The sequence below is a fragment of the Orycteropus afer genome, unplaced genomic scaffold (assembly GCF_000298275.1).
Source record: "Orycteropus afer afer isolate SDZICR_OR568_19922 unplaced genomic scaffold, OryAfe1.0 scaffold00070, whole genome shotgun sequence".
Classification (NCBI taxonomy): Eukaryota; Metazoa; Chordata; class Mammalia; order Tubulidentata; family Orycteropodidae; genus Orycteropus; species Orycteropus afer.
The window spans coordinates 988983-1015668 of NW_006921657.1; the positions used below are offsets into that span (position 1 = coordinate 988983).

At 37.6% G+C, this 26686-nt stretch overlaps 1 protein-coding gene across 1 annotated transcript in view; it reads right to left on the reverse strand.

Annotated features, from left to right (window-relative positions):
* The window catches only part of KAT6B (lysine acetyltransferase 6B), a 304625-nt gene that overhangs the window by 41771 nt on the left and 236168 nt on the right, over positions 1–26686 (reverse strand). Inside the window, exons 3-10 of the mRNA XM_007940590.2 lie at positions 19090–19205; positions 18793–18874; positions 15879–16011; positions 11781–12712; positions 10685–10806; positions 8797–8912; positions 6300–6441; positions 2865–3026 (exon numbers count right to left, since the gene is read on the reverse strand). Coding sequence (XP_007938781.1) covers positions 2865–3026; positions 6300–6441; positions 8797–8912; positions 10685–10806; positions 11781–12712; positions 15879–16011; positions 18793–18874; positions 19090–19205 — 1805 coding nt within the window. The remainder of the gene's footprint in view (positions 1–2864; positions 3027–6299; positions 6442–8796; positions 8913–10684; positions 10807–11780; positions 12713–15878; positions 16012–18792; positions 18875–19089; positions 19206–26686) is intronic.

The window sequence follows — 26686 nt, forward strand, 5'->3', positions numbered from 1 at the left end:
TTTACAGTCCCACCAGCAGTGTATGAGAGTCCCAATCTCTCCACAACCTCGCCAGCATTTGTTATTTTCTGTCTTGTTGAACTTTGCTACTAGTAAAGCACTCATTCTTGAAGCCATTCCTTTCTTTGCCCAGAACTATTCTTACCTTTAGGAGTTATTTTTAAATCCAATCCAACATGATCCTTTATTTTCCTTAACACAAATTATGAAAGCTAATTTTTAATCTAGAGATAAAGTAACTGATCCTTCTTTCCTTCCTATTTAGTGTTCTAGATTATGGGCCAGGGGAGCTGTATGCATAATGATTTGCACAGAACTGTTCTAGATCATCTTGGCCTTTCTCTGGCTATTGTTGAATTGCTTTTCTAATAATCGCTACAATTTGGTTTAAGTATAACTCCAAAGGACCACAGTTCCAGATTCCAATTTATCTGTTCTCACTCACTGCCACTGAGTTGATTCTGACTCACAGCGACCCTCATTGGGTTTCCAAAGCTGTAAATCTTTATGCAAGCAGACTGCTTCATCTTTCTTCTGCAGAACAGCAAGTGAATTCAAGCCACTGACTGTTTGGTTAGCACACAAATGTCTTAACCACTACACCACTAGAACTCCTAATTGGTATGTTAGAGCATGGTTTAATTTGTATCGAACCTTTTAATATGATTATTATTTAGATTATTCATTGTTTCACTACACTGCCAAAGAACATCAGTATTTCAGGTGTAATAAGAAATGGCAGGAGCTGTTGCCATACTATAGCAAAAACTGTGACAAAATGATAGTTTAGCTTGTTGTGAGTACAAATGTTGGGCAACGTAGGAGGAAAAGGGAGCTGCAAATGGCAAGAGAATCATCAACTGTAGACATGGCTACTAACCAGAGGCATCATGAAGACTCAGCATGACAAGGACAGCAAAGCACTGTTAAGCTCTACATTTGAACTCACATATATTTAAACAAACACCATTTTGTAACAAGAAGGACAATCATGAACTCTTTTGAACTCTTTAGAGAAAAAGATTTTAACAAACCTATATAAAAGGTAAGAACCAAAAACAAACCAAACTCACTGCTGTCGAGTCGATTTTGACTCATAGCAACCGCTCCTTGGGTTTCCGAGGTGGTATCACTAAGGAAATAGATTGACCAACCTTTCTTCTGAGGAGTGGCTGGTGGGTTTGAACCGCCAGCCTTTTGGTTAGTAGTCAAATGCCTTAGGTCACACCACCAGAGCTCCCTAAAGGTAAGATGTTTTGTATATTATATAAATAGATTTCCTATTCATTGTTTTATTCCATGTTCATTCTGTCATCTTTTGAATCTATAATGTGCAAGTTAACTTTTCTTCTTTGTCATTTTAGATCTTTACCAAATATGTAATTTAAAACACAGAGGCAATTTTCCATATGTGCTACTAGTTATTGTTTTTTTCCTTATGAGTCTCTGGGTTCTGGAAAGTCCTGGTGATGCAGTGGTTAAGCAATCAGCTTTCAAAAATCCTATGGCGTACTTTTACTCTGTCCTATAGGGTAATTATGAGTTAGAAAAGACTTGATGGCAATAGGTTTGGGTTGATTCTTAAAATACAAAATAACAATAGTACAATTCTTGCTTCTTGTCGTCTACATGGGAGAACTGGGTTTGATTGCTGGCCAGTGCATCTCACACACAGCCACCCCTATCAGTGGAGGTGTGCTGAACAGGTTTCAGTAGAGCTTCCAGACTAACGGCCTGGGAAGAAAGGCCTGGTGATCTACTTCCAAAAATCAGCCAATGAAAACCCTATGAATCGCAATGATGTGATTCCCAATTGATTAAGAAGCTGGTGCAGGACCAGGCAGCACTTCATTCCATTGTGCAGAGGGTGGCCATGAGTTAGGGGTGACGTGACGGCCATGAGCAAGATCAACAGCGTGTGATATACTTCCATGTATATCCTGTATTTTGATCTTCCAAGAAAGTTATGCTTTTAGAAAGCATTCCTTTTATATTATGTAAGAGAAGATTCATTAAAATTCACTAATCTTACCATCTAATATGGAAGAATATATCACAAAAAAAACCCAAAATATTACGTTCAGATAATTTACCTTCTGTCTGGAAGACTCATAATTACTTTCTCTCCTTGTATGCCTTTCTGGTACAGTAAGCATTTTCCTAAATGCCTAAAAAGTTATGGTCATAACCTGGCAAAGATCTCCAAACCCAGTTTTACTTTACTGCATATGAGTTCATGTTGCTCAGAAGTCCATGAGCAGAAGAATGTAAGAGACCATTTTGAACCACTAAAAAGACAAAATATCTACCCAACATATCAAGGTCTTCCCTGTGCTAGTTGCCAAAGAAATTTAGGCTTTTTAATGGTGAGGCTGTTTCAGAACTTCATAGAGTAAGAAACAAAAGTATAAAACCAGTCACTATAATAAGCTTGTCTGTCCAAACATCAGTATTTTAACTCACTGAGATACTGATAACTGTAGAGGGGCATGCAACAAGGAGAAATGAGAATTCTCTTGTCAATGCTATGTAACACTGAAACTTTCATGATGCCTTTACTTAGAGAAAGAGGGAAACTAGCTTAACATTTAGAAAATCAAAGATGCTAGGTGGTCTGCAAAGCAGCAATTATAATGTTAAATGGATGCTGACAGTCAAGACAGCAAGCAGCGCTAAGGTCATTTTACACACTTTCTAGGCACAGTGGTTTTGTCTTTTTAACAAGCTCTGAACAAGAACCTGAGTTTTTGAAAAATGTGTCATTTATTCAAGTTATAGTCATAAAAAAGTCTTGTGCAAAGAACTGGACCCTACCAAAAACATTTTGAAAAAGAAAATGAAGGTCATGCTGGCTTGTGTTTTACCTTAGAGAAGTATCCAACCAGATGACAGCCCTTTTCATCATTTTTTGTAAGGACATAAAAAAGGAATGGCTCGACATCATAATACAACGTTTTGTGGTCCAGGAAGAGCTTGGCTAACAAGCAAAGGTTCTGGCAATAAATTTTGCTCATATTCCCATCAACCTAGCAAAAGAAACAAATAACATTATTCAACACAAAAATGCTACTCAATATAAAATTGTTTCTTCTATATGATATTTTGGAAAATATATACTTTTTTTCCCAATCCTGAACTGAGAGATTAAAACACTCCATTAACCAAGTATAGAGTTAACCAGAAAATAGCTGTCATTTGGCAAATCAAAATTCCACCTTTTCTACTTTTTCTTTAAGCTACCTGAAGAAAGGTCAAATCACTAGCTACGGAGTAATTTTTACTTGCCATTTATTGTGAGTTAAAAATGATTAGGTATGTCCTTTCTCTTTATTTGAACCAAATAAATCTGAATGAAAGGAAATGTAAGCTGTCAAAATACCTCCCAAGTAAGTTAATCTTCATGCTGTTTTCAAAAGGGATTCACACAAAAATAAAATAAATGAACTGTATTATTCTGATTACCCAGAAGTGTGGATTAGAAAAAGAGGCTTCCATTTTTGATTTTATCCTAAGCATCATTTTAAATATAATTGGAAAAGATAAAATATCTATGTTGGGAATACTTACAGAGAAAGTGAGATGAATTTCAACCTACAATAAGTACCATGATTATAGTCTACTTCTGTTCAAAATAAAAGAATCAAGCTGTGATACTGATGGTTATAGACAGGAGGCTAGGCACAGATGCCAATTTCTTTGATCAAATGTAATTACTTGTTGAAAACAAAAAGCACAGCAGATTTAAGAAGAATTTCCCTAGCACTTTTCTTAGGGGAAATAGATATTTGCTAACCAGAGCTCTTTAACAATGAACTTGACCATTCTCACGTCTCCTGTGGATCATATGGGTTCTCATATTGCACAAATTATTTTTAGACTTCATATAACTATTTCCCTTGGATGAAACCTAGGTCCCACACATAGCAACATAATCAAATATGGGTAACGGGCACAGAGGACACAATTCTCTCTTTAATTAAAGGAAGTTTTTATGTATTTGGGACTATAGTCCTTTTGGAAATGGTAGCACATTACAAAAAGGAAGGATAAAGATGTATGTTTCTGAATCAGAAAAATAATCAGAGATGACATTATGCTAAAGAAAAATTCTTATCAGTCATGGAAGTTCTAATATGGCAAGCTTTCAAGGGGTACAGATAAAGAGAAGGTAGGAAAGTATTAATATGTGATTATTCACTTCTTTTATAATTTAGGAAATTGCTTAGAGCAAAGTTTCTACATAGTGTACTCTAAGCATTAATTTAGATTCTAGAATAAGGACGTTGGAACTTACCAAATCCAACCCCTTCAATTATTTTTATGAATAAATTTCACAAATCTGCTTCTGATCATCTGCCCCCCCCCCCAAAAAAAATCTCTGTATGATCCAAAAGCACCTGTCCTGGAATAGTAGATCATTTATAATGCTGGGAAAGAAGTTCCTCCAGGACTTGAGAGCTTCAACCCCCCTCATACTAATTTATTTAACAATTACTTAAGGGTAACAATGTGTTTTGCCCTTTGGGAAACAATAAAACAGCAATTTCCATTTTATTTTGGTTAGAAGAAAGGATCTAGGACATCAAGGAAGGAGCCAATAGGAAAGTCGAACTCGTGACACTAGGTAAGCCTCAACCGATGGCAGCCCTGATGGTCTCAACTGGTTGGGGCTGGCTGGGTAGCATCCTAAGACTCACAACAGAAGGGCAGGCAACTTGTATTCTGCTTTCCCTCTAGTCCAGTGGTTCTAAGTCTGGCATGACTGCTCCCTCCATCCACCCACTCCCCTGACCAGGGACACCTGGCAATGTTTGGAGTGCAGTTCTACTCTGAAACATGTAGGGTTGCCATGAGTTGGAATTGACTCCATAGTCAACTGGTTTGGTTTACAGACATTTTTGATTTCACAACTGGAAGGAGGTGCTACTACTCACATCTAGTGGGTAAAGGCCAGGGATGCTGTTAAACATTCTACAATACACAGGAGGACAGCCCTCCACAACCAAGAATTATCCAGCTTGAAATGCCAACAGTATCTAGATTGAGAAACCCTGTACCTAGCATTAATAAGAAGATACCAAATCTTCCCAATATGGCTTCTTCCTCCAAACTTGCCAGAAAGGCCTGATACAATCAGGAAGAGGAGCTTTAAAATGCTTTACGATGTAGCTGAAGTCTCCTGTGTTCTCCATTTCTTGTAAATCTTGGAAAAAACTAGTGGGCCCAAGACTGACTGAGTGATAGAGCCCAGTCCATGTGAGAAACCTGTATTTAGTATATGTTATATACTAAATATAACACAAGACACTACAGGGCAGAAATTAAGAGGATTTGTGGGTATAATAATAAAGGTCAGTCTGAACAATTTAGAAAAAGAGAATCCTTAAGTAAAACTGTATTTCATAGAAAGTAGATATCGTATCTACAGTGCAAAAATATGCTTGCTTTGAGCATCTAGGAATGAAAAACAATGAATCACAATGGGTAACAGAGAAGAAAACAAGGCAGGACAGTAAGAAGTGCTTGACTGGAGTAAAGAGAATAAAAGAGAAAATGAAGATGTTTCAAGAATAGTAAACAACATGAAAGAAAAGAATGGTCTCCTCAAGGTACAACTGACTCAGCTAAACTGGATTCTTGAAACTGACAACAGAAACATGATTTAACAATGTAACTATATAGAGGCAAAGACCTAGTGCTACTAAATCAATTCTGAAAACACAAAATGTCTTCAAGAAACCCATGATGACAGACACATGGCCACAAGGGGTTTCTGTGAACAGCAGAGTTCTCCAGGGGTGGCCTCCACCCAGATGGGGAAAGTTCCAACATCTGCTGGGGTCTCACCAAAAGAATTATCCATCCTGCCAAGAAATGGATAGAAACACAGGTGGTTGTGTATTGAGGAGATATGTACAGCTGCTCAATTCCCTAGAAGAATGAGCACCTGCCAGACATTGGCTGTAGCCACTGAACAAAGCTAATTTCTCCTGCCAAAGAAAGCAGAATTTACAAAGAGCTGAGGAGATCATAAATTCACTGGTGAATATATTTGGTGCAGACAGGGATTTGAGGGGAGACAAAAAAGTTAATGTGATGAAGCAGCTTCCTCATCAGTCTAAATGGTTGCTTAATGTGGTTAGACAAACATTCCAAAATATGGAGGTATTTGAAAAAGAAGTCTGAATTTCAATGCCAAAATTAAATATACCTTGAACCTTCTAGAAAGAAATCAGTACACAGTCAATAATTAGGAATACCAGGTTTCCAAAAGCTGAGTTTTATTTATACATGCTTACCTCAAATACTGAAAGGTCTTTTCTTCGGTAAATTTCATTTGCTGGAGGATGAAACCATCCACACTTCTTTGAGTGTCTTAGCAAAATGTTTTTACTTTTCATATATTTAAGACAGAATTCACACAGGTAAAGCTTTGGTAATCTGTTAAAGTTTAAAAATCAAAGAATCTATCAGATTGATTATATTTTTAAGGGAAAAAATGTTAAATATATTTTTTAAATGATAAGCAGCCTATATATTACTGTATCAGAAACAATCAGAGAATATAAAAACCTTACATTATTTTTTAATATAATCAATAGTATATCCTGTCTTTACTTTGTGAATAAATCATTTGTTCCCTTATAAATGACATATGAAAACAAAGGTTTAAAACTTGGAACCACCAACCTAAAAATCAATGATTAAGCATGGCAATGTATCAAGGTGACCAAACATATGTCTCAAATTTCAGAGTTAATGTCAGTATATTCAACTACATACATCACCAATGTTGTGACTGCAATAATTTTTTAATCCAGAGAGAAGTTAATTTATTATTATTTTTTTAATGATCCGCATACTTAGAAGGCAAAGAAGCCCTAGAATTCAGTTGTTTTCATTTCTACCTCTGGATGAGACAACTTTAAAGTTATCATCATAGTATACTATGTTGCTGTTGTTGTTATGTGCCATCCTGTCGGACCCAACTCATAGCGACCCCTCCTTGGATTTCCAAGGCAGTTATCACTACGGGTATAGATTGCCCCATCTTCCTTCCGAGGAGTGGCTGGTGGGTTTGAACCACCAGCCTTCTGGTTAGCAGTCAAGTGCCTTAGGCACTCTGCTAACAGAGCTCCTATAGTATACTATAGTCTAACATAACAAATGCAGGACCAAAAGGTAAAGACCTAATTTATTTTCTATCAATTTCACTGACTCTGAGTGACAACAGATAAACAGCTTTCTCTCGCCCCGTTCTGATTTTTCCTCCCGCTTAAACATGAGAACATTTTTACAAATCTCTATCTATGCTTAAACAGGCACTGCTTGCTGGTATTTAAAAGAAAATGTTTAGAAGCACTTTAAAGGTCTTTGGGGTATAAGAATGAGAGACAGATTTGGGAAAAGATAGGCACAGATGATAGTAATGTCAAATATTTTCACTTACATGTAAATTTTATTCAAAGCTCTCAAAGCATATAATTTGATTGCCCATACAAATTAAACCAAACCAAACTCACTTCTGTCAAGTCGGATCCGACTCATAGCGACTGCTCCTCAGGTTTCTGAGGCAATATCACTACAGAAGTAGATTGCCCAACCTTCCTTCTGAGGAGTGGCTGGTGGGTTTGAACTGCCAACTTTATGGTTAGCAGTCACGTGCCTTAGACGCTACACTACCAGAGCAAATTAAAGCTCATAGGCATTTTGAAAAAAATTGTTCAGGAACACACAGCCAAATGGCATAAGCTGGGAAGAGAAACCAAGACTCTTGACCTTTAGTTTGCCATTCAACTTCTAGAACAATGTCCCCCGCCATTTTACCTAGTCAGATGATTGGCCAGAAACGCATTTAATAAAGAAAATGACATTTATTTTAGAAGAAAAGTGACTTTGTGATTATCAGAAACTTTGCAGGCTAAAACATTTGAGAAGATGATAATAAAGTGGGCCTAATATAACTGAAAGAAGAAATCTATTCATAACATACCTGTTTTTGGAGTCTTTATACAGTTTTGGAGAGCATGTTGTTATTGTTGTTGTTATGTGCCCTCGAGTCAGATCTGACTCATAGCGACCCCTCTTGGGTTTCCGAGGCAGTATCACTATGGAAGTAGATTGCCCAACCTGCCTTCCAAGGAGTGGCTGGTGGGTTTGAACTGCCAGCCTTCTGGTTAGCAGTCAAGTGCCTTAGGCACTATGCAACCAGAGCTCCTTTTGGAGAGTATAGTTACTCTTAGTTCAAGACAAATAAAAACTCTGATGCCAATTTCTCTTCATTTTTAACTAGTTAGTCACAAGTGGCTCTTTAAGTAAAGATTTGGGAAAAGGTCTCTTAAGGTTAAGCTCCTTCCTTCTATTTCACATTGGTTAAAAAAAAATGCCTTGGAATCAAAATGCCACAAATCAGAGATAAATCTGATAGGCTGAATTAGGAAAATGAAAAAGCAACTAGAGAAGAAAGTCTATCAGAAATTTCATAATGGCTAAAACCATTTAAATAAATAATAATTTAGTTTCCTAGAAACCAACATTTGTCCAATTAACCAAAGAGAGAAGCATGGTCCAGAAGCTAAAAGGCAAATTTACAATGCCTGTGTAACTAGGAAGTATTTACATAGCACAGGGAATATGTAAAAAGGTGCTGGCCAAAGAAACAGTTTTGGAAACTCTCAGAATCAACTATCAACATTTATTTCCTAAAATCATCTAATTTGTACTGCAGAATCAAGATTTCTCCTTTCTCACATACATTGCATTAAAGGTATATACATGTCAGGCTTATTCCAGTACCTTGCATATTCCTGTGGGTAAGGCGAGGAGTACCAGGTTTGGATTTCATATTTTCCAAATTCTATTATAGAAGGGTACCGGCCACAGTCCTCCACTCCACTTTCACACTCTATTTTCTATTAGAGAAAAAATAAAATAAAATATAAAGCTTAGAAGAGGATATATTCCACTTAACTCTTTGGTTCTCCTACCAGTAATCACAAAAACTTATCAAGACCAGAACATTAATCTTCATTTGTGAATTTTCATGCTACTAAAAAATAGTATATAGTCCCTATGAAATAATAATCAACTTTGTAAAAGACATATATAAACAAATACATGAAAATATAGTATTACAAAGATAGGAAATGAGTACAATATTTGTGTATACAAATGTGTACTGAAATGAATTTAACAATCTACTGCAATGTATTACAGTTGAGGATGGGATTCAAAAATAATGTGGTTGCTGTATACTCTTAAGGAGCTCTAGTAGTGTAGTGGATAAGGCATGTGGCTGCCAAGCAGAAGGTCAGCGATTTAAACCCACCAGACACTCTGTGGAAGAAAGATGGGACCATCTACTTCCTTAAAGGTTTATAGCTTGGAAACTTAATGGGGGTCATATGAGTTGGAATCAGCTGAATGGCAGAGAGTTTGGTTTTTGGTATTTTCATATACTCTTAGAGTACCCTGTCCCTCTACCAAGTAGTATTTATCTCAACTGGACTTAAGTAATCAATTGTGAAATCTGTGGTTTCACATCTGCTTCTTTGTTAGACTGCAGTAAGCTACCTGAGACTAATAGCTTTGTCTATGTGGTACCTGTGATATCCTCAATACCTAGGACAGTGCCTAACACATAACAAGAAATAGTTCTCAAATCTAAAAGCCAGTTGTCCATGTTGGAAAGACAGGGCTTTAAATCCTGGAGAATCCTTCAGATAATAGTCTGTTGTTTATTATAGCTATAAATGAATGTCAGAAACAGGCTAAAAAACAAAAGAAGTATTTAAGGACTTGGAATCTTAATGATTTGGGGAAAGTTTTGACACTTATCTTAGCCAAAGGAAAAACAATACAAAGCATCCTGACAGAGGCAGCATGAAGAATGAAAATATCCAACAGTCTCTAGGTAGAAAACATCAGAAGTTATTAGCCCAAGAAATTGCTACTAAAATTAAAGCTTAAGAGGTTAGAGACAATCCTCTCCCCCTAAAATGAAATGGGGTGAGGTAGGGAGTCCAACTAAACATAGTGCCATAGAAATCAAATGCAGTCTACTGACATAAAAATTCACAATTCGTAACAAATTTGTATTTGAAAAGTCCAATAAGCCTTACCTTTCAACATTTTGGTGACAGTAACCTATGCAAAGTTAGTATTTTAAGTGGAATGGTTTAAAGAAATTACTGGACAATGAAAATAAAAGTTGACTACAACTGATCATTAGACACAGCATTGCTTTCATCAGTGGTAAAGCAATAAAAATATGAGACATTTTTCATAGAGTCAGCCATTTGTGTTTCAAGAAACATCAATAAATTTAAAAGTAATGTCCTTTTTTTCATTAAAGATTTAAAACTGCTGTTTTCTAAATTTAGGCCAAAAGAATAAAAAGAGGACAAAACTCTATCCCTTCACGCACGGAAGTACTTTTCAAAGTCTTCCTCAACTGCTACCACTCTGATCTAATTTGTTAGAGCAGCTTAGCCCTCACCTACTTTTAAGAGTACAACTCTACGAAGTCATTGCTTTTGAACGTACATTCATTAAGAATGAGCATGACAACAGTTAAAGAAAGGATTCTGAGGGAGATTCTCCATAAATCAAAGCAGTAATTTCATCTTACTAGTCACGAGTCACACATCATCCTTGTTATTATATTGTGGTATTCCAGCCTTACCTCCCAAGAAAGTTCCTGGGCCTGCTTAAAAACATCCAAATCCTCTTCAGTAACGGTATCCTTGTTTCCAATCACATTTACATCTGTACTTTCTTGTTTGATGCTTATTTTGATTTCAGTATCTGTCATTTAAAACCAGCAGAGAGTGTATTCACTGATCTGTATCACCAGCAACCACCTTCTATTACCAAATGGTGCCAAATTAGCATAGTGGGCAAGTAGGGATCATCTTTTTTCAGCTTTATAAGCTTGTACATGTAAGCACTGCTCACAGATCCAGCAGTGCACTTTCCCTGCTGTACCCAAATTTTTATTTGGATTTATCACTGTCATCTTTTTATAGCTAAAATAAATATATGTGGGAAAGTACAAACAAAACAAAGCGAAAACGTATTTATCCAAGATCAGCAGTTATATTAATGTCTAATCATCAAATTCCCATTATCAGCTTTGAGATAATTAAAATCTATCACTTTGTCAAAAAGACAGTTTTGTTTTTTGTTTCAAAAGGTAGCAAATGTAACTGGGCCAATTTGTTAAATGAAATCATGAAACCGTTTTCTACCTAAGGTGGATACACACACAAACACACTCACACCCCAAAACACACTTCACAGAATCACAGATCAGGTTTTGCTGAGACTGAAGCAGGATGAACTTTGTCATGAGAAAGCAATGGAGCAGAGGACATGAAGCGCTGAATACCCCGCTGGAAGCACTGACAGCACACGACCGTACAGCACCATGGCTGAGGAGGTGGCATGGGAAAGAACATGGCAGAAGCATGACAGTGGCTACTCATGCGGGACTACAAAGCCATAAGCAACACTATGAAGGGCATCTGAGGGTCCTAGTGTCACTATGAATGGAAATAAATAATAAAAGGTGGGAGAGTATTAGTTGGAAAAACATTTTGGAGGTTTAGTCAGCATTAGAAAAAGGTCAAAGTTTCACTGCTTCTGTATGAAAGTGAAGTGAGAACAAGAGAAATAGCTAAGACCTATGTGACAAATAGGAACTGATTTATATATTTTTCCAGGGTTGGGGAGAAAGGGACGGGACGCAGGTTTGGTTGGAGCTTTGACCTTTTGCTTACCATCATCCTGATCAGGTTTAATCCTTCCGTCTGCCAAGCTCCCCTTCCCTGGTGAGGGGGTCCCCATCTGAGGGGTCACTTTATATTTTAATCTGCCTAGCATCCTGTGCTTTTTAAGGAAAGTTGTTCGCTTGAAGTGAGCAATTGCTTTAAAAATACGTCCTCTAGCCATCCCCCAGCTAGAGGAGGAGGAGTGAGAAATAAACCTACTTCTAATATCTCTTTTTCCAAAGAAATGGGCTTTAGATTTTGCTGTGGAAGATAATTCAGTTTTACGACGCATACGTTTGGGTGGTGCATAAGTTGGGTGTCCCTTTTTTCGAGACTGTCCCTGAGTGGTATAGATATGAGAAAGTCCGTCAAAGAGTGCCTTCAGCTGGCTGTTATTAGTAAGACTGCTAAAGGAGGGCACACTGGACTGGCTGGAAGAACTCTGGGGAGAGGTAGAAGAAGTGGAAGTGCTGGACTTTTGTGAACTGGGGCTCTGACCAGAGATGGGGGTTGGGGGTGGAAGTGAAGAAGGTGGAGGTTTTAGCTTTTGTGTGGTACCTGTAGCCAACACATGAGAAGTGCATGACTGTTTCTGAGAGACCTTTTTCCTTGGACGATAGTGCTTTGAAAAGTCTATTATTTCACCTCGTGATCTGCGACCATCAGGTGATGGTGTAAAAAACTTAGTAAGGCCATCAATGAGCCCTTTGGTTTTCTTGTTAACTTTAAGTGTAGAGGCAGAAATGTAGGTGGAGGTGGTGGTGATTTTGGTGGTGGCACCAGGCCGAGTGGGGTCTGTAACAGCCAATCTGCTGCTTGAGTCCTTCCCAGATGCAGCATGACCAGATGAAGGTGTGGTACAGACTTTAGTCTTTTGACCCCTACCAGGTGACCCCCTTCCTGTGAATGCATTCATGGATCCTTCATCACTGGTTACAGACCTAGGCAAAAATTTAGAGAATAGTATCAGCATTTAAGAGAATTATAAGGTATCTAAAAACAAGTTTAACTAGTTGCATTCAATGTGCTAAAATTAAGAGACTACATTGGAACCCTAAGAACTGCTTTTGTGTATAGGCCACTATGTAGGTGTTTCTTTTTTTTTTTTTTTTTTAAAAAAAAAAAGCTAGCAGGAAATGCATATGCATGCCATGATTCTCCCAGTACCCATACAACAGGTACCAGAAGAATTTATATGGACCCCAGGACTATGTAAATTAAAAAAAAAAAAAAAAAGACTGAAAGAACACTAGTGCTTTAAGTATTAGATTAAAATAAGTTACCTGAGTCTTTTTTTAAATTCCAAAAGAAGTAAGTCAAATGTGTTAACCAGAAGCAAAAGAATAAGTTTATCTAATCTCTACAGTTAAAAGCATTTTTTAATTCAATTTACATAGGCAGAATTTGGGTATGTCTATAAATTTGTACTTAAAGAGAGAGAGAGAGAGAGAGAAGGAGAAAAAAAATTAAAAATAACTCTCTCCCTCTCAGCAGTTTATGCTTAGGATGATAAGATATCCAATAATACTCTCTTAGGAGAGAAGACAATTAATTACAGCATAAAATACTGCTGAAAAAAGGACAACAATAGCAAATAACTGAAGTAATGATTAAAGAAAAGCTACAGCGGGTCAGACATGACATGGAAAGTCTGGTGAAGAAGCAGCACATTTACCATGGCCATTATCAGACACTTGGCATGGGAATCTATACAATGATTCTGATTGAGATTTCAGTCCATTTGATGCTTGGTTCTGGCCATACTACTGTGTGGTCAGAGAGCCTGGAGGTCATTTGACTGAAGCAGCTGAGTACATGAACAGCAGCAGCTGACTGCTTTCACTTCAGGATATGGTTTGGAAAGCTACCCACTTTGCAGTGGAATTTTATACAATAGAAACATTTGCATATGAATTATGGCAGTGCTGGGGCCCAAGAATGTACTTTTAAAATGATCAGTTTAGCTGAAGGTTTAATATTAAAGAAATGGGGATTGTGATGATGACAGGATATTGAATTATAAAAATATCTTAAGTATTAGAAATAGACTAGCAATTTTATAGGTCATCTTAAACACGAAGGAAGATTCAATGAAGAAATTTTAGCAGTCAGATAAACAGGGCAGACTGGTAGGCTCATCTGAAGCAGCTTAACTACCAGAAGCTGGCCCCTGTCTGAAGTCCCTGAGTCAGCCAAGTCAGGTTAACTCTGTAGACCTCTAATGTCACTAGAAGACACAGCAAGGGTTACCAATAAATACGGAGTTCTGGTAGCATCATGCCTAAGGCATCTGACTGCTAACCAGAAAGCTGGCAGTTCAAACCCACCAGCCACTCCTCGGAAGGAAGACAGGGCAATCTACTTCCGTAGTGATACTGCCTCGGAAACCCAAGGAGGAGTCACTATGAGTCAGGTTTGATTCGACGGCACATAACAACAACAGGTCAAAAATGTTTCACATCAGAATGATGCATTTGAATCGTATCTGGAATCTATTGCACAGAAAGGACAACATGCTTATAAAGCATGTAAAAAGGAAAACTCCCTAGACTGTCTTAAAAACTCCTAAGCTCAGAGGACAATTTTGGACAAACAAAAAGTTAGGATTGGTGCCAGATGCAATTTTCAGCTGTGTCCTTCGTTTAGAAAGTTTATAGCCTAATTTAGTTTTTTTTTTAATTGGGCCCTGAGGATATAGTCCCATTTTTGAGAACAATGCTTACACAGGATGAACGTAAAAACATTTAATTTTCATTTCAAATGATGCTAATATGGGAGATTTTATTCATAAATATGTTTCATGTTTGCCTCTAGAAATTAACAAAATTTCCATTTTAAAATGTCCACTAGTTAAAGAAGTATAAAGTTTCTTAGAAAACTCTAGAAAGGAGTCTGCTTTCTCTGTTTCCCTTTGGGAGATAAAGGTACAGGAAGACACCATTTTCTGAAGACAGGTTAATACAGTGAACTGCTTCAGGAGAAAAGAAGCAAGTGAGTAAGATTCTTTGTCATCGTCAATGTTGTACACACAGCACCTATCCATTCTTTCACCATAAAGACCTTTCCACTAACTCTAAGGGGATGGGTGAAGGGCTATTCACAGAACTGCTCCAGATATGCAAGGCTCCTGATTTCATGTTTAAACACCTTAACTTAACTTAACCTGTATACTCTGTACAGGTTAAGAATATACATTCATTTCACCCTTTTTCTCTACTGGGCTTCAATGACAACTATATGACAAAAGGAACACTGATGCACAATGTTAAAGTGCTTGGCTGCTAACCAAAAGTTAGTCAGTGGGGTTCCAACCCACCAGATGCTCCACAGGAGAAGGATGTAGCAGTCTACTTCCATAAAGATGATAGCTTTGGAAACCCTATGCAGCAATTCTACTCTGTCCTATAATGCTGCTGTGAGTCAGAACCAGCTCAATGGCAACAGGTTGGGTTGGGTTGGGTTTATATGGCAAAAGGATAGGGGAAACGTGGTTACACAGTATATCTGTGGGCCACTGCAAATCTATTATTTTGTATGTATGTCTGCACATGGATGTATGTGTCAGACGCTCCTGTCGAAATCTTTGAGGCAAACATCAGGACAGCTATGCAGGTTTCTCAGAAGCTCCTATTTCATAAAAGGGATCTTTAGAAAGTTGTAATACTAAATTAGCATCAGAAGAGAGAGGAATCTTTCTAAAATACAATTTGGAACTGCAAAAGAAATTCACTATAGATATAGACAAATCCCCACCTTGTTTTAAAATTCCTATGAAAATAATATAATAAAGCTCTTCTAATGCCCAAATAATTAATACAGTGGACTGAAAGACTGTTTCAGTCCTTACATTATGCTTCTATCCTGGTGCTGGAAATATGTCACTTAGTATCACAGCTACTGGCAACAGAAGACCCCAAAATGCCAACTGTAATTAAAAATGTTCTTTTAAAAAACTTGTCACAGCTTATGCAAAGGAGAAATACTCCTCATTCCTTGAGTTTGTACAAATGAGGCTAAAAAGATCTGACAAAATCTAAGGGGACTACAATCACTTATATATTAAAGCACAAGATAAAAAAAAATTATTTTGATAAGATCTCAACCTACAACAATCGTTGCTTTAATTTATTTTTCGGTCGTCCAATGGGTTTTGCATATCGCCGTTTTATTTGTGCAGCTTTCTCATGAAGTAGTTTTCTTCCCTTTTTCTTTGGTCTGCAGACTTGGCAAATCCACATCCCTGAATTAATATATATATGAGAAAAATATTTTAATGTTTCATTGTAGGAGAAGATATTAACTATAAACTGCAGCTTTAATAAGCTGTCTAAGGATGTTTGTATGTGGAACTTTACTCCAGAAAGTAGATCATTCCCTTTTCATTCTCCTCAGGAAGCCATCATTAAAAGGTCAAGGTGAGAGCAGAGGGCTAACCCTTACCTCAGAACCTATCTTCTCAGCTTATCTCTGAATTCCACCCTTTACATAAACATACATGAATGCTTCCCTCTGTCAGATACAGACTATTTTAATTTGGGGGAGGCATTTATAATTCAATACATTTCTGGGCCATCTAGGAAAAAAAATGTTTTATCATCTCTTTCTGGAAATTTTTAATACTAAAACAATTATCACTATAAAAAGTAATTTTAAAATTATAAGTATAAATTTAACAACTAATGAGCTATAATAATTAAAATTATATCTGGTATGGAGAAACAGGTCAACGGATAAGAATTTGGAAGTCCAGAACAACCTAAGCCTACAAAAAGTTTAGCATATCAAAGAGGTCATATTTAAAATCAGTGGGAAAAGGATGAAATGATTCAATAAGTGGTCACAGAACAAATAGCTACCCATTAGGAATAAAATTATTTCTTACCCTTTACAAAAATAAACTGTAGGCAGAAGGAATACTATTGTATGAAAAAATAAAATGTTAACGTACCAACCAAGAAAAATGTGGATATTTATATAATCTAAACATGACTACCATTAAAGACTGAAGCCATAAAGAAACAGACTCATGGATTTGACCACATAAAAATATAAAGAGCTTCTTCAAATCAGTAAGAAAAAGATGAAAACCACAATAGAAAAATTACCAATGGATAAAAACGGGCACTTCACAAAAGATGATATACAATCAGCCAATAATCATATGAAAAAATGTTCCATCTCACTACTCAAAGAAAAAATTATCAAAGATATCTTTTTTTCCATTATCATATTGGTAAAAATTTTAAAATATTAATGCTCTGGTAGCGTAGTGCCTAAGGCACTTGACTGTTAACCAGAAGGCCGGAGGATCAAACCCACTAGCCACTCCTCCTCGGAAGGAAGGAAGACTGGGCAATCTACTTCCATAGTGATACTACCTAGGAAACCAAGGAGGGGTCGCTATGAGTCGGGTCTGACTCGATGGCAAATAACAACAACAACAACAATTTCTTTGAATCAGAGACACAACTATAAGATACAGCTGATTGCAAAAATGCAAAAATAAATAAATAAATGGTGTCTTAGACTCAATGAAATATAGTAAATGGTGAGTGTTGGCCACGATGCAAGAAAACAGGTACTCCCATACACTAGTGCTTGGCATGAAAACTGATACAGCCTTTCATGTACACAGCCTTTGATCAAGCAATTTCTCTCCTAGGAATTTATCTTAAGGAAATAATTATGAATTGAAAACATTTGTAATGTCTACCATAGGGGACCAGTTAAATAAATTATGGCTCACTTACACATGGAGTTGCAAAATCAACTATCTTCAGGAACCACCCAGATGTAATATATATGACTAAAGCAAGCTGGGATGGAAGATAACACAGAGTAGTGAGATTGTGCCAAACTGCAGCAAGTATGCTCTACCTAAAGGACTCAAATTCAAATTCTAAAAAAATATTGGGCCAAAAAGTTCATCTGTGGCCAACAACCACATTTGTAACTCCTGCTCTATACTATGGATTTCTACATACTCAGTAAAAACTATGTTTAGGAGAACATTTAATGATGTGGGAATGTTATAATCTATTATTAAGAGGGGGAAAACAAGGTTAGAAAAACACATATAGAATGTTCCATTTCATTTTTAAAGGGTGTGGGGGGAGCAGAGAAAGAATTTACAAATTATTTTTCTTTTGGTTCCTTTTTGCCTAGCTGTCCTTTTTAAGTATCTTCTAAGTCAAAAATACCAACTGATGTCCAAGAAAAATATGATACAGCATTTCTTTCTTCTTCTTCTTCTTCTTTTTTTTTTTTTTTAAATTGTGATTTGGGTGAAACTTTACAGAGCAAATTGGTTTTCCATTCAACAATACATACACATTCTGTTTTGTGACATTTACTGCGATCCCCACAATGCAAAAGCATTCTTCCCTCTCCCTCCCTGCGCCCAACTCTTCCCTTCATTCTTCCTTCCCATCCCTTCCTGCCTTCCTTGCTCCATCTCTAGGCAAATGCTGTCCTCTTCATCTCATATGCTTGTTTGTTGTAATGAATGCATACGCTCCTTGATATTACTATTCACCTTATAGGTCTGTGCATCGCTTTGCTGCCATTTGAATCATGGCAATTAAATTCAGTTCCTAGATAGAGCACTTCTTGTTCTAGAGCTTATGGAGTCAGCATTACCACCATAACCAAAACTTCCTAATTTCATACCTCTGAACACTGTATTAAATAATATATAGAGAGCATTTAAAAATTTTAATCTACCTAATATAAACTTATTCTAATAGGGGAGTGGTTTGGGGAGAGAGAGGTGTGGTCTTTTATATCCATGTATCTCTGAATTAGAGTCTTTATTATACATATCACTTCCCAACATGTTCAGAGGCAGTGTCAAACCCTCGAGGATAGGGAAGGTAGCAGAAATGAAAAGGAACCTGAATACCTCTGAACTTTAGGAACTTAAGAAACCTGAATACCTCTGAACTTTAGCTACCTAAAGACATCAGGACAAGGCTAACAAGTATTTGTTAAAATGCATTTTTAATATGGTTTAGGAGTTCACCTTTTGGCATTCTGGAAAGTGGTGGGTCACAGCACTCCATATGGAATCCTCTATCACAAGAGTCACAAAAAAGCATATTATCCTGTAATATAATATATTAGAGACTGAGTGAGACTGAAACTAACTGTAAAAAGCCAAAAATTCTTATATTAACAATAAAAAAATATAATGAAGACACATCAAGATCCTTGCTGAGGTATAACATCACATGTATTTAAAACTTAAAAAAAGTGAATAATCCTCAACACTGCAAATTAACTATTTACCTAGAGATTGACTACTGAGAGACATACTTACTGCATTTTTGCCTTGGATTCTACATGCACTGCATGTCTTGCATTCGATACACTGCCACCTTAAGGCCTTTACATTTGTTGTTAATTCAGGACAAAATTTCAAACAGGATGGGTGTCCTATAAATAAAAAGCAAATTGCTTTATGGTAATGGTGACTTAGATTCTTAAAAGTTCCATTCTCTAATATTTAATAGAAAAGTTGATGCTGCTATTCAAAGAACTGTAGGAACTTGAAAATACAGAAACAGCTGAGAATCCAACCATAGACTTTCAGCCATTTTTCCCTAGAGGTAATAGAATAATTGCACAAATGGTTTCCGTAAGAGAAATATGTAAAATGTATACTGATTCCAATCTCAAGTCTTTGATAACTGGAAGATAGCTTATGTTCAGATCATGTTCTCACTCTTGTGCCAGTGACATCAACCACCATTTACCCAGAGTCTCCTGGTCTGCCAGTCTGTGGAGAAGTGCTGAAGTTCAAATGATTCTTGCTCTCTAGTCAGGATGAAATAAGAAAACTCAAAACAATAGTTAGCTAAATTTAAAAAAGAAGAAGAAGAAAGAAAATAGAATTGTTTAACATAACAATTACAAATGAAAAAAAAATTTGTATACAAAGAATATTACATTGTTGATCCATCTTGCCCCTGGTCTCTGAGTTATATTTTGGAAGAAGGAGCAGAAACAGTGAATCTGAAGGACAGTTGAGAAGTTAAAAGATCCAGGTCCAACAGAATTCCGCAAGCATTCCCTCAGCAGGTTTCCACTATTTCCCTGACTTTTCTGCTTTTCTACACTATTTTGGATACAACTTTCACCCAGGAGTTCTCCACACACAAAGCCTTTTCTTTTTAAACTGTGATTTGGGTGAAAGTTCACAGAGCACATTTATTTTCCATAAAGCAGTTCATACACATTTTGTTTCATGACATTGACTACAATCCCCATAATTTAACAGCACTCCTCCTACTTTCTCTGTGTAGTTCTCTCTTCACTATGTTCTTTTTTCCTATGCACCCTACCCCCTGAGCCTGTGTAAATACTGCCCTTCTGTTCTCCTATGATTGAATGCTAGATTTAAGGAGTGTATCTAACTGATGCAAATGTTCACTTTATATGCCTGTCTATTGTCTGTCTGGAAGCCACAGGAGTGAGTTCAGTTCCAGACCTAAAGAGTAACTAGGGGCCATAGTCTCAGAGGGTTCACTAGGCTCTATCAGACCAGTAAACCTGTTTTTTTTTTTTTTTTTTTAATGATTTTCTGTTCCACATTGTTCTCCCACTCTATCCAGGATCTCCTGCACTGATCCCTTTCGGAGTGGTTGACAGTGATAGCAGTGATAGCTGGGTACCATCTAGTTCTTCTTGTCTCATGGTCATATAGGCTGAGGATTTCATGGTCTATCAGTTCCTTGGACTAATTGTTTCCATACATCTTTGGTCTTCTTCATTCTTCTTTGCTCTGGACGAGGAGAGACCCATTGTTCCATTTGGGTGGACATTTATAAGCTTTTAAGACCCTAGTCACTACTCACCAAAGTAGGATGTAGAACAATGATTTTGTGTAGAATATTTTATCAATTGAGCTTCATGTCCCCTGTGACCATGGTCCCAAGCCCACAGGCCCAACTACTCACTCTCTCAGGGTGGCTGGTTGTGGACAAGAAGTTATTATAACTTTGCCCTTTGATAGCTCTATTATATATTTGGACATTCTTATAGCACATACAAATACGTACGTAGAAATATCATCTGCCAACTTATATATGGTCAGGGGTATATTCCCTTTTGCCTAGACATACCTGATCATTCAGCCTGTTTACTCATCTATTTACCCACAGATTAATGGGTAAATAGATGACAATGCAGTATTGTATATATAAAAAGGGTCTGTCCCTCTTGTGTACCTTTCTGTGTCTTCATATTCCTCATCCTCAGTGCCACCATGTTGATCACTCACTTTGGGTACAATGCCCTTCCCTTCATCCAAATGAATACTTGTCTCTACCTATCTAACAGTCTTCCCTCCCACCCCACCCCCCAGTAACCAACAAAGAAAGTTTCCTTCCACATATAAACCTTTCCCTGACTTTTTACAATAGTGAACTAATACAGTATTTGTCCTTCTGTGATTGACTTATTTCACTCAGCATAATGTCCTCCAAGTTCACCCATGCTATGCACACACACTAAGTCTTGCTGCTCGATTCAAAGAGGAAAACTGGAGACCTGAGAGGCACTGCCATTCAGAGAACCTAGTTGGGCTACACAGAGTAAGAGATTCCTCCAAAAGCTTTGGAGTGGTTGAGTCTAGACTCTTTGGAAGGCAGATCACGTTCTACTCTAATGGCTTTTAATCACATAAACCTGAGATCTCCAAACTGGATTTTATTTTTCTAAATCTGGTCTTTAAATAGTAAGAACATTAGCAAATCCCATGTGAAAGAACTTATAACCAAGCTGCAAAAGAAAGCTGAGGGGTAATAAAAAAGCAGATTCTGCAATTTCAAAACTGTTTTATAATTTCCTGACTTTGGCAGGCTCATTGTTTATATATGTATTTTGGGTTGCTGCCAAAAAGTCCCTCCTCCCTAAAGTTTAACAGGTGCTTCATAAAATTCCATCCACCAGGAGATTTGGCTTTTTGAAGTAAAAACATTCAAAATCAATCATCAATACCGTTAATAAAAGCATATTATTCCTGAGTTTTTTAAAAAAAAAAAATCCACTAAACTAAACACCTGTATTTAAGATGTTGAAAGAATAAAATGTTATCACAGGATTATGATCTCAGCCAGGAGAGACACCTAGGCAGATGCATTTAACCTAACACACCTTTTAAAAATTATTATTATTAAACAAACAAACAAGGATTTCACTCATTCAAATGAAGTATAGGGGTTGGGGAGATCAAATGCATAAAAACAGTATCAATCACTTCTGTCTGCTTAGGAACAGCAAACAAAGACAGCTTGCTCCTTGACTTTAAGAAGTATATTCTGAAGAGAGTCTGGAAAGGTCTACTTTGATCAGGTTGGATTTTTTTTTTTTTTTTGGCCCCTTATATAATGGGGGTGGAGAGAAGACTCAACTTTTAAAGAACAGCAATTTAAATTCCTCCCTTAAAATGGGTCCCATCAGTTTAAAAGTATAACATTTGCTTCTTTTCTTTCCCTTTTATTACTTCCTGTAAGTCATACATCACTGGCATGTGACCTCAACTCCATGCACTAAATTTTTCTCTATATTAAAATCTGCTTTTGTACTTTGTAGTTTAATATTCAGTAACAAAAGTAATTCACATTATATTACAACTTACTGTTTATTTTCACATATATCCTATGAAAGACAGAGCTTTTAATAATTACATATTTTGAAAACTAATGGATTTATTTCATCTACTTTCAATCAAGGGCAAGGAATATTCTTCCTCTTAATGCTTTCTCTCACTTTAAGCATCTCAACTACTACTATTTAAGTCACCTATTAAATTCTAAAATCTTCAGCCTATCTTTCCTATAGACAGCAATCTTACCTTTATTTAGCCCAAGAAAATTGGCCATAGATCCCTTGCAGCTCTAAATTTCTATGATTCTGTAAAGGATGCTGAAGGATGAAGAAACATTTCTTTTATTTTCTCACAGCCAACTTTAAAATAACATAAAAGACTGTAAATGAGTCTTGATTTACTATACAATCTATAATAATTAAAGGAAAAAAAATGCTACTGATAATGTAATTCCTTACCTTCCATTTAGCTGTTCCATAACACAACCAATCGTTCTAAAATTCTGTTTCTCTCTGCTGATGCAATTCATGGTGGCTTGTCTTTCTGAAGTTTGTTTTACTTTTGTGGTTTGCAATTTATCAGATCTGAGACCCATCGGGTACACTCATTCACATATTTATTCTTATTATAAATAAACACACCTACTCTTCCCTTATCTATATGCTTAGGTTCCAAAGACCAGATTATTATGCAAAATTGGTGTAATGCAAGGAGGAGGACATAAAGGCAGTGCCGGAGCCCAGGCTCTCAGAAATACTGTGCCCTAGGCACCACTGTGCTCTGGACCCAAAGGCCCTGCCATCAAGGGGATTGCTGCCTGTGCCCATGCTCTTCCATGCCCCTGCAGCTACCCTCTCCACAGTCTTAGCCCCCTGGTACCACCCCACAGGCCATGGAGAAACCACGGAAACAAGCAATGAGTTAATGGTCTTGGAGGGCTTAGAATCCAAGGCACAGAGCCTGAAGACTAATAGCTGCTCCAAAGAGGAGCTTACCAGCCTGGATCATGGAGGAGGAGGGGGCAGCTGGTTTCTGCCGTGGCCTCCAGACCCCAAATTACCCTAGTATTCTTGTTGCAGGACTTGGTCCTTCCAGGGCACCTGAGTAGAGGAGAGCTGCAGTAGCAACCTCCCCCACCTCCTGGGCCCCTTCAGCCACTCACCGGCCCTTCTTAGATGGGCTCCCTCAAAATCTGCCTCAGTTGCCTCTTTCACATGAAGAGCTGCAAAAGTGGCTCCAACAGTGGGAATGGGACTGGCAAAAGGCCTTTTGGAGGAAGAACTGTTTCAGCTGTAAGCCGGGCATATATGGATGGCTCTGCAGGCCAGGGGCTGGGCTCTAGGAAGAAACCCAATTAACATGCAAATAGTTGGATTATTTTACTATTATCTTAATGTGAAATGTTGGATAATGAGATAGTTTATAAGTGAGGAGTAAGTGTGTCACTATGCATGTACCTTATGTCCATTTTATCTATCAAAACCAAAGGAATACTGTTTAAAATTATTAAGTACCAACGGGACCACAAACAAGTAGAAATGTTTTTTGGCAGAAGTACTGAAGAAGAAAAAAGCATGGGCTCTCTGGCAGGCTGAATAATGACCCCAAAGATGCTCAAACCCTAATCCCCATAACTTGTAAATATATTACTTTATATGGCAAAAGAGATTTTGTAGATGTGACCAAGGGTACAGACTGACTTTGAGATAGGGAGATTATCTTGGATTATCTGGGTAAACTCAGTTTAATCATGTGAGTCCTTTAAAGTAGAAAACCTTTTCTGGCAGGATTAGAAAAGAGAAAGAAGGAGGAGGAAAGGTTCAAAGTATACAAGGAATCCATTCTATCTGCAGTTGCTGGCTTTGAAGACTGAAGAAGGAGGCCACAAGCCAAGGAATGGCCTTCACCTGACAGCCAGCAAGAAAACATGGCTCTCAGTTCTACAAACACCAGAAACTGAATTCTGCCAACAACTCGAATAAGCAAGGTAATAGATCCTACCCTAAAGTTCCAGAAAGGAACACAGCCTTGCTAACACCTTGATTTTAACCTGGTAAGACCCATGTCAGACTTGTGATCTACCACAGAACTGTAAAATAATAAACTTATGTTGTTTTAGCCACTAAGTTTGTGGGAATTTGTTACAGCAATATAGAAAACTATAAAGGCCCTAGGCCTCTTCAACTGGCTATTCTGACCAACTATTGGTCCATATGTCCTGCCTTCAACTAGTACTTAATAAGCACTAAAGACACAGTGAGTAAAAAGACAGGCATAGTTCCCACTCTTTCAGATAGTATACTGTCTTTTTCACAAATAACATGCTAGTGTAAATAATGTGCCTATGCATATAATCTGCAGAAACAATAAAAGTAAGCAAAACTGTTCCAGTGAGCCCAAGCGCAGGTTGGCAAAAAACATGCATCATGTGCATTATCTGTGTAAAAATATGGCAGTCTAGAGGGAAAAGGACACTAAATAAGAATTAAAGTTAACATGTAATGATGGGGTATAGCTTCAGGGCTACAGGAGAAGCTAACAAGAAGTCGGGAGAAGACTTCTCCCTCTTAAAGAAGAGACCTAAAGAATGTGTGGGATTAGTTGGGAGCAGAAGAAGGGTAGGGCAGGGAGAAGACAACATGTACGGAGATTCTGAAGAAGAATGTGGTTCACCCAAGGAGAGGAAAGAAATTCAATATAACTAGTGTGAACATGAAGGGAATAGTGATATGGGATGAGGTTAAAAGGAGCTCACTCCAGAAGAGTCTTGTTGTTGTTATATGCCGTCGAGTTGGACCCGACTCATAGTGACCCCTCCTTGGGTTTCTGAGGCGGTATCACTATGGAAGTAGATTGTCCAACCTTCCTTCCAAGGAGTGGCTGGTGGGTTTGAACCGCCAGCCTTCTGGTTAGCAGTCAAGTGCCTTAGGCACTATGTTACCAGAGCTTAGTGTGAGAGAATGAGGCAGAGGGAAGGGTCAAAGATGGTTTGAAATTTCCAGTTTGTGTTAACTGAATGAGTGGTCAATGGTATGCCATTTGCTGAAACAGACAATCCATGAGGAAAAGGACTGTTTTTTTTTTTTTTTTTCTGATTTTGGGGGATGGGGAGCAGGTAAGGGAGGCAGGGCAAGGTTGATGAACTGTTTTGGGTATTAACATTGTGAGGAATATGGGGATACAGACAAGTTCTACAGGAATTCAGATGTAAGGATCTGGAGCTCAGGAGAAGTCATGCAATAAAGGAAGAAACCCAGAACAAAAGACAGAAGCCTAAGGAAAGGTTTATCAAGTTGACAGAGAACAAAAGGCTGACAAAAGATGTAGATGAAGCCTATATAGAGAAAAACAAGGAGAATATGGTAACACAGAAGCTAAAGGAAGAAAACATTTCAAGAAATAGAATTTTCAACAAACCTAAATGTGGCTGAGATAAAATTTGGTGAGGATCAAAAGATATCCATCAGATTTTGATAAAGACTAAAAAGTGACGATTAGATTTGGTTACAGAGAGATCACTGGTAACCCTGGTAAGTGCAGTTTCATGAGATAACAGGATAAAAGCAAGATCTCTACTCCCTTCCTTGGTTAGTCAACCCTACTCTGGGTTTTGAGAGGTCTGGCTTACCAATCCTTCCTCTTCCCCTTGTCACTATTCCTCTTTGGAGTCTATATTTAGGTTTAATTTTAGTCAAGGGTCTCCTCTCCCAATCTAATTTTTCAATCAATGTCCTGTCAGTGTAAAACTGGAATGGCTAACCAACCACCATCCTGAGAGATTTTTCTCAAAGTGACCTTGTTGTTGTGGTTATGTGTCCTCAAGTCAGACCTGACTCATAGTGACCCATCCTTGGGTTTCCGAGGCAGTATCACTACAGAAGTAGATTGCCCCATCTTCCTTCTGAGGAATGGCTGGTGGGTTTGAACTGCCAGGCTTCTGGTTAGCAGTCAAGTGCCTTAGGCACTATGCTACCAGAGGTCCTCAAAGTGACCTTAAGAAGTAGCAATCTTTTAAATATCTCTCTATATCCATTTCCAGGAGGTAGAGTAGAGGTAGAAGCATTTCACTGCTAACCAAAAAGGTCAGAAAGATGAAGCAGTATGCTTCCATAATAGCCTTGGAAACACTGTGGGGGAGTTCTATTCTGTCATTATGAGTCAGAATCAATTTGATGGCAGTGGGTTTATTTTTTATCCATTTCCACCACTCACCTGTCAGTTTTTGCAGTGGTTTGCATGTTGCTGTGATTCTGGAAACTATGCCGCTGGTATTTCAAATACCATGGTAAACAGGTTGCAGTGGAAC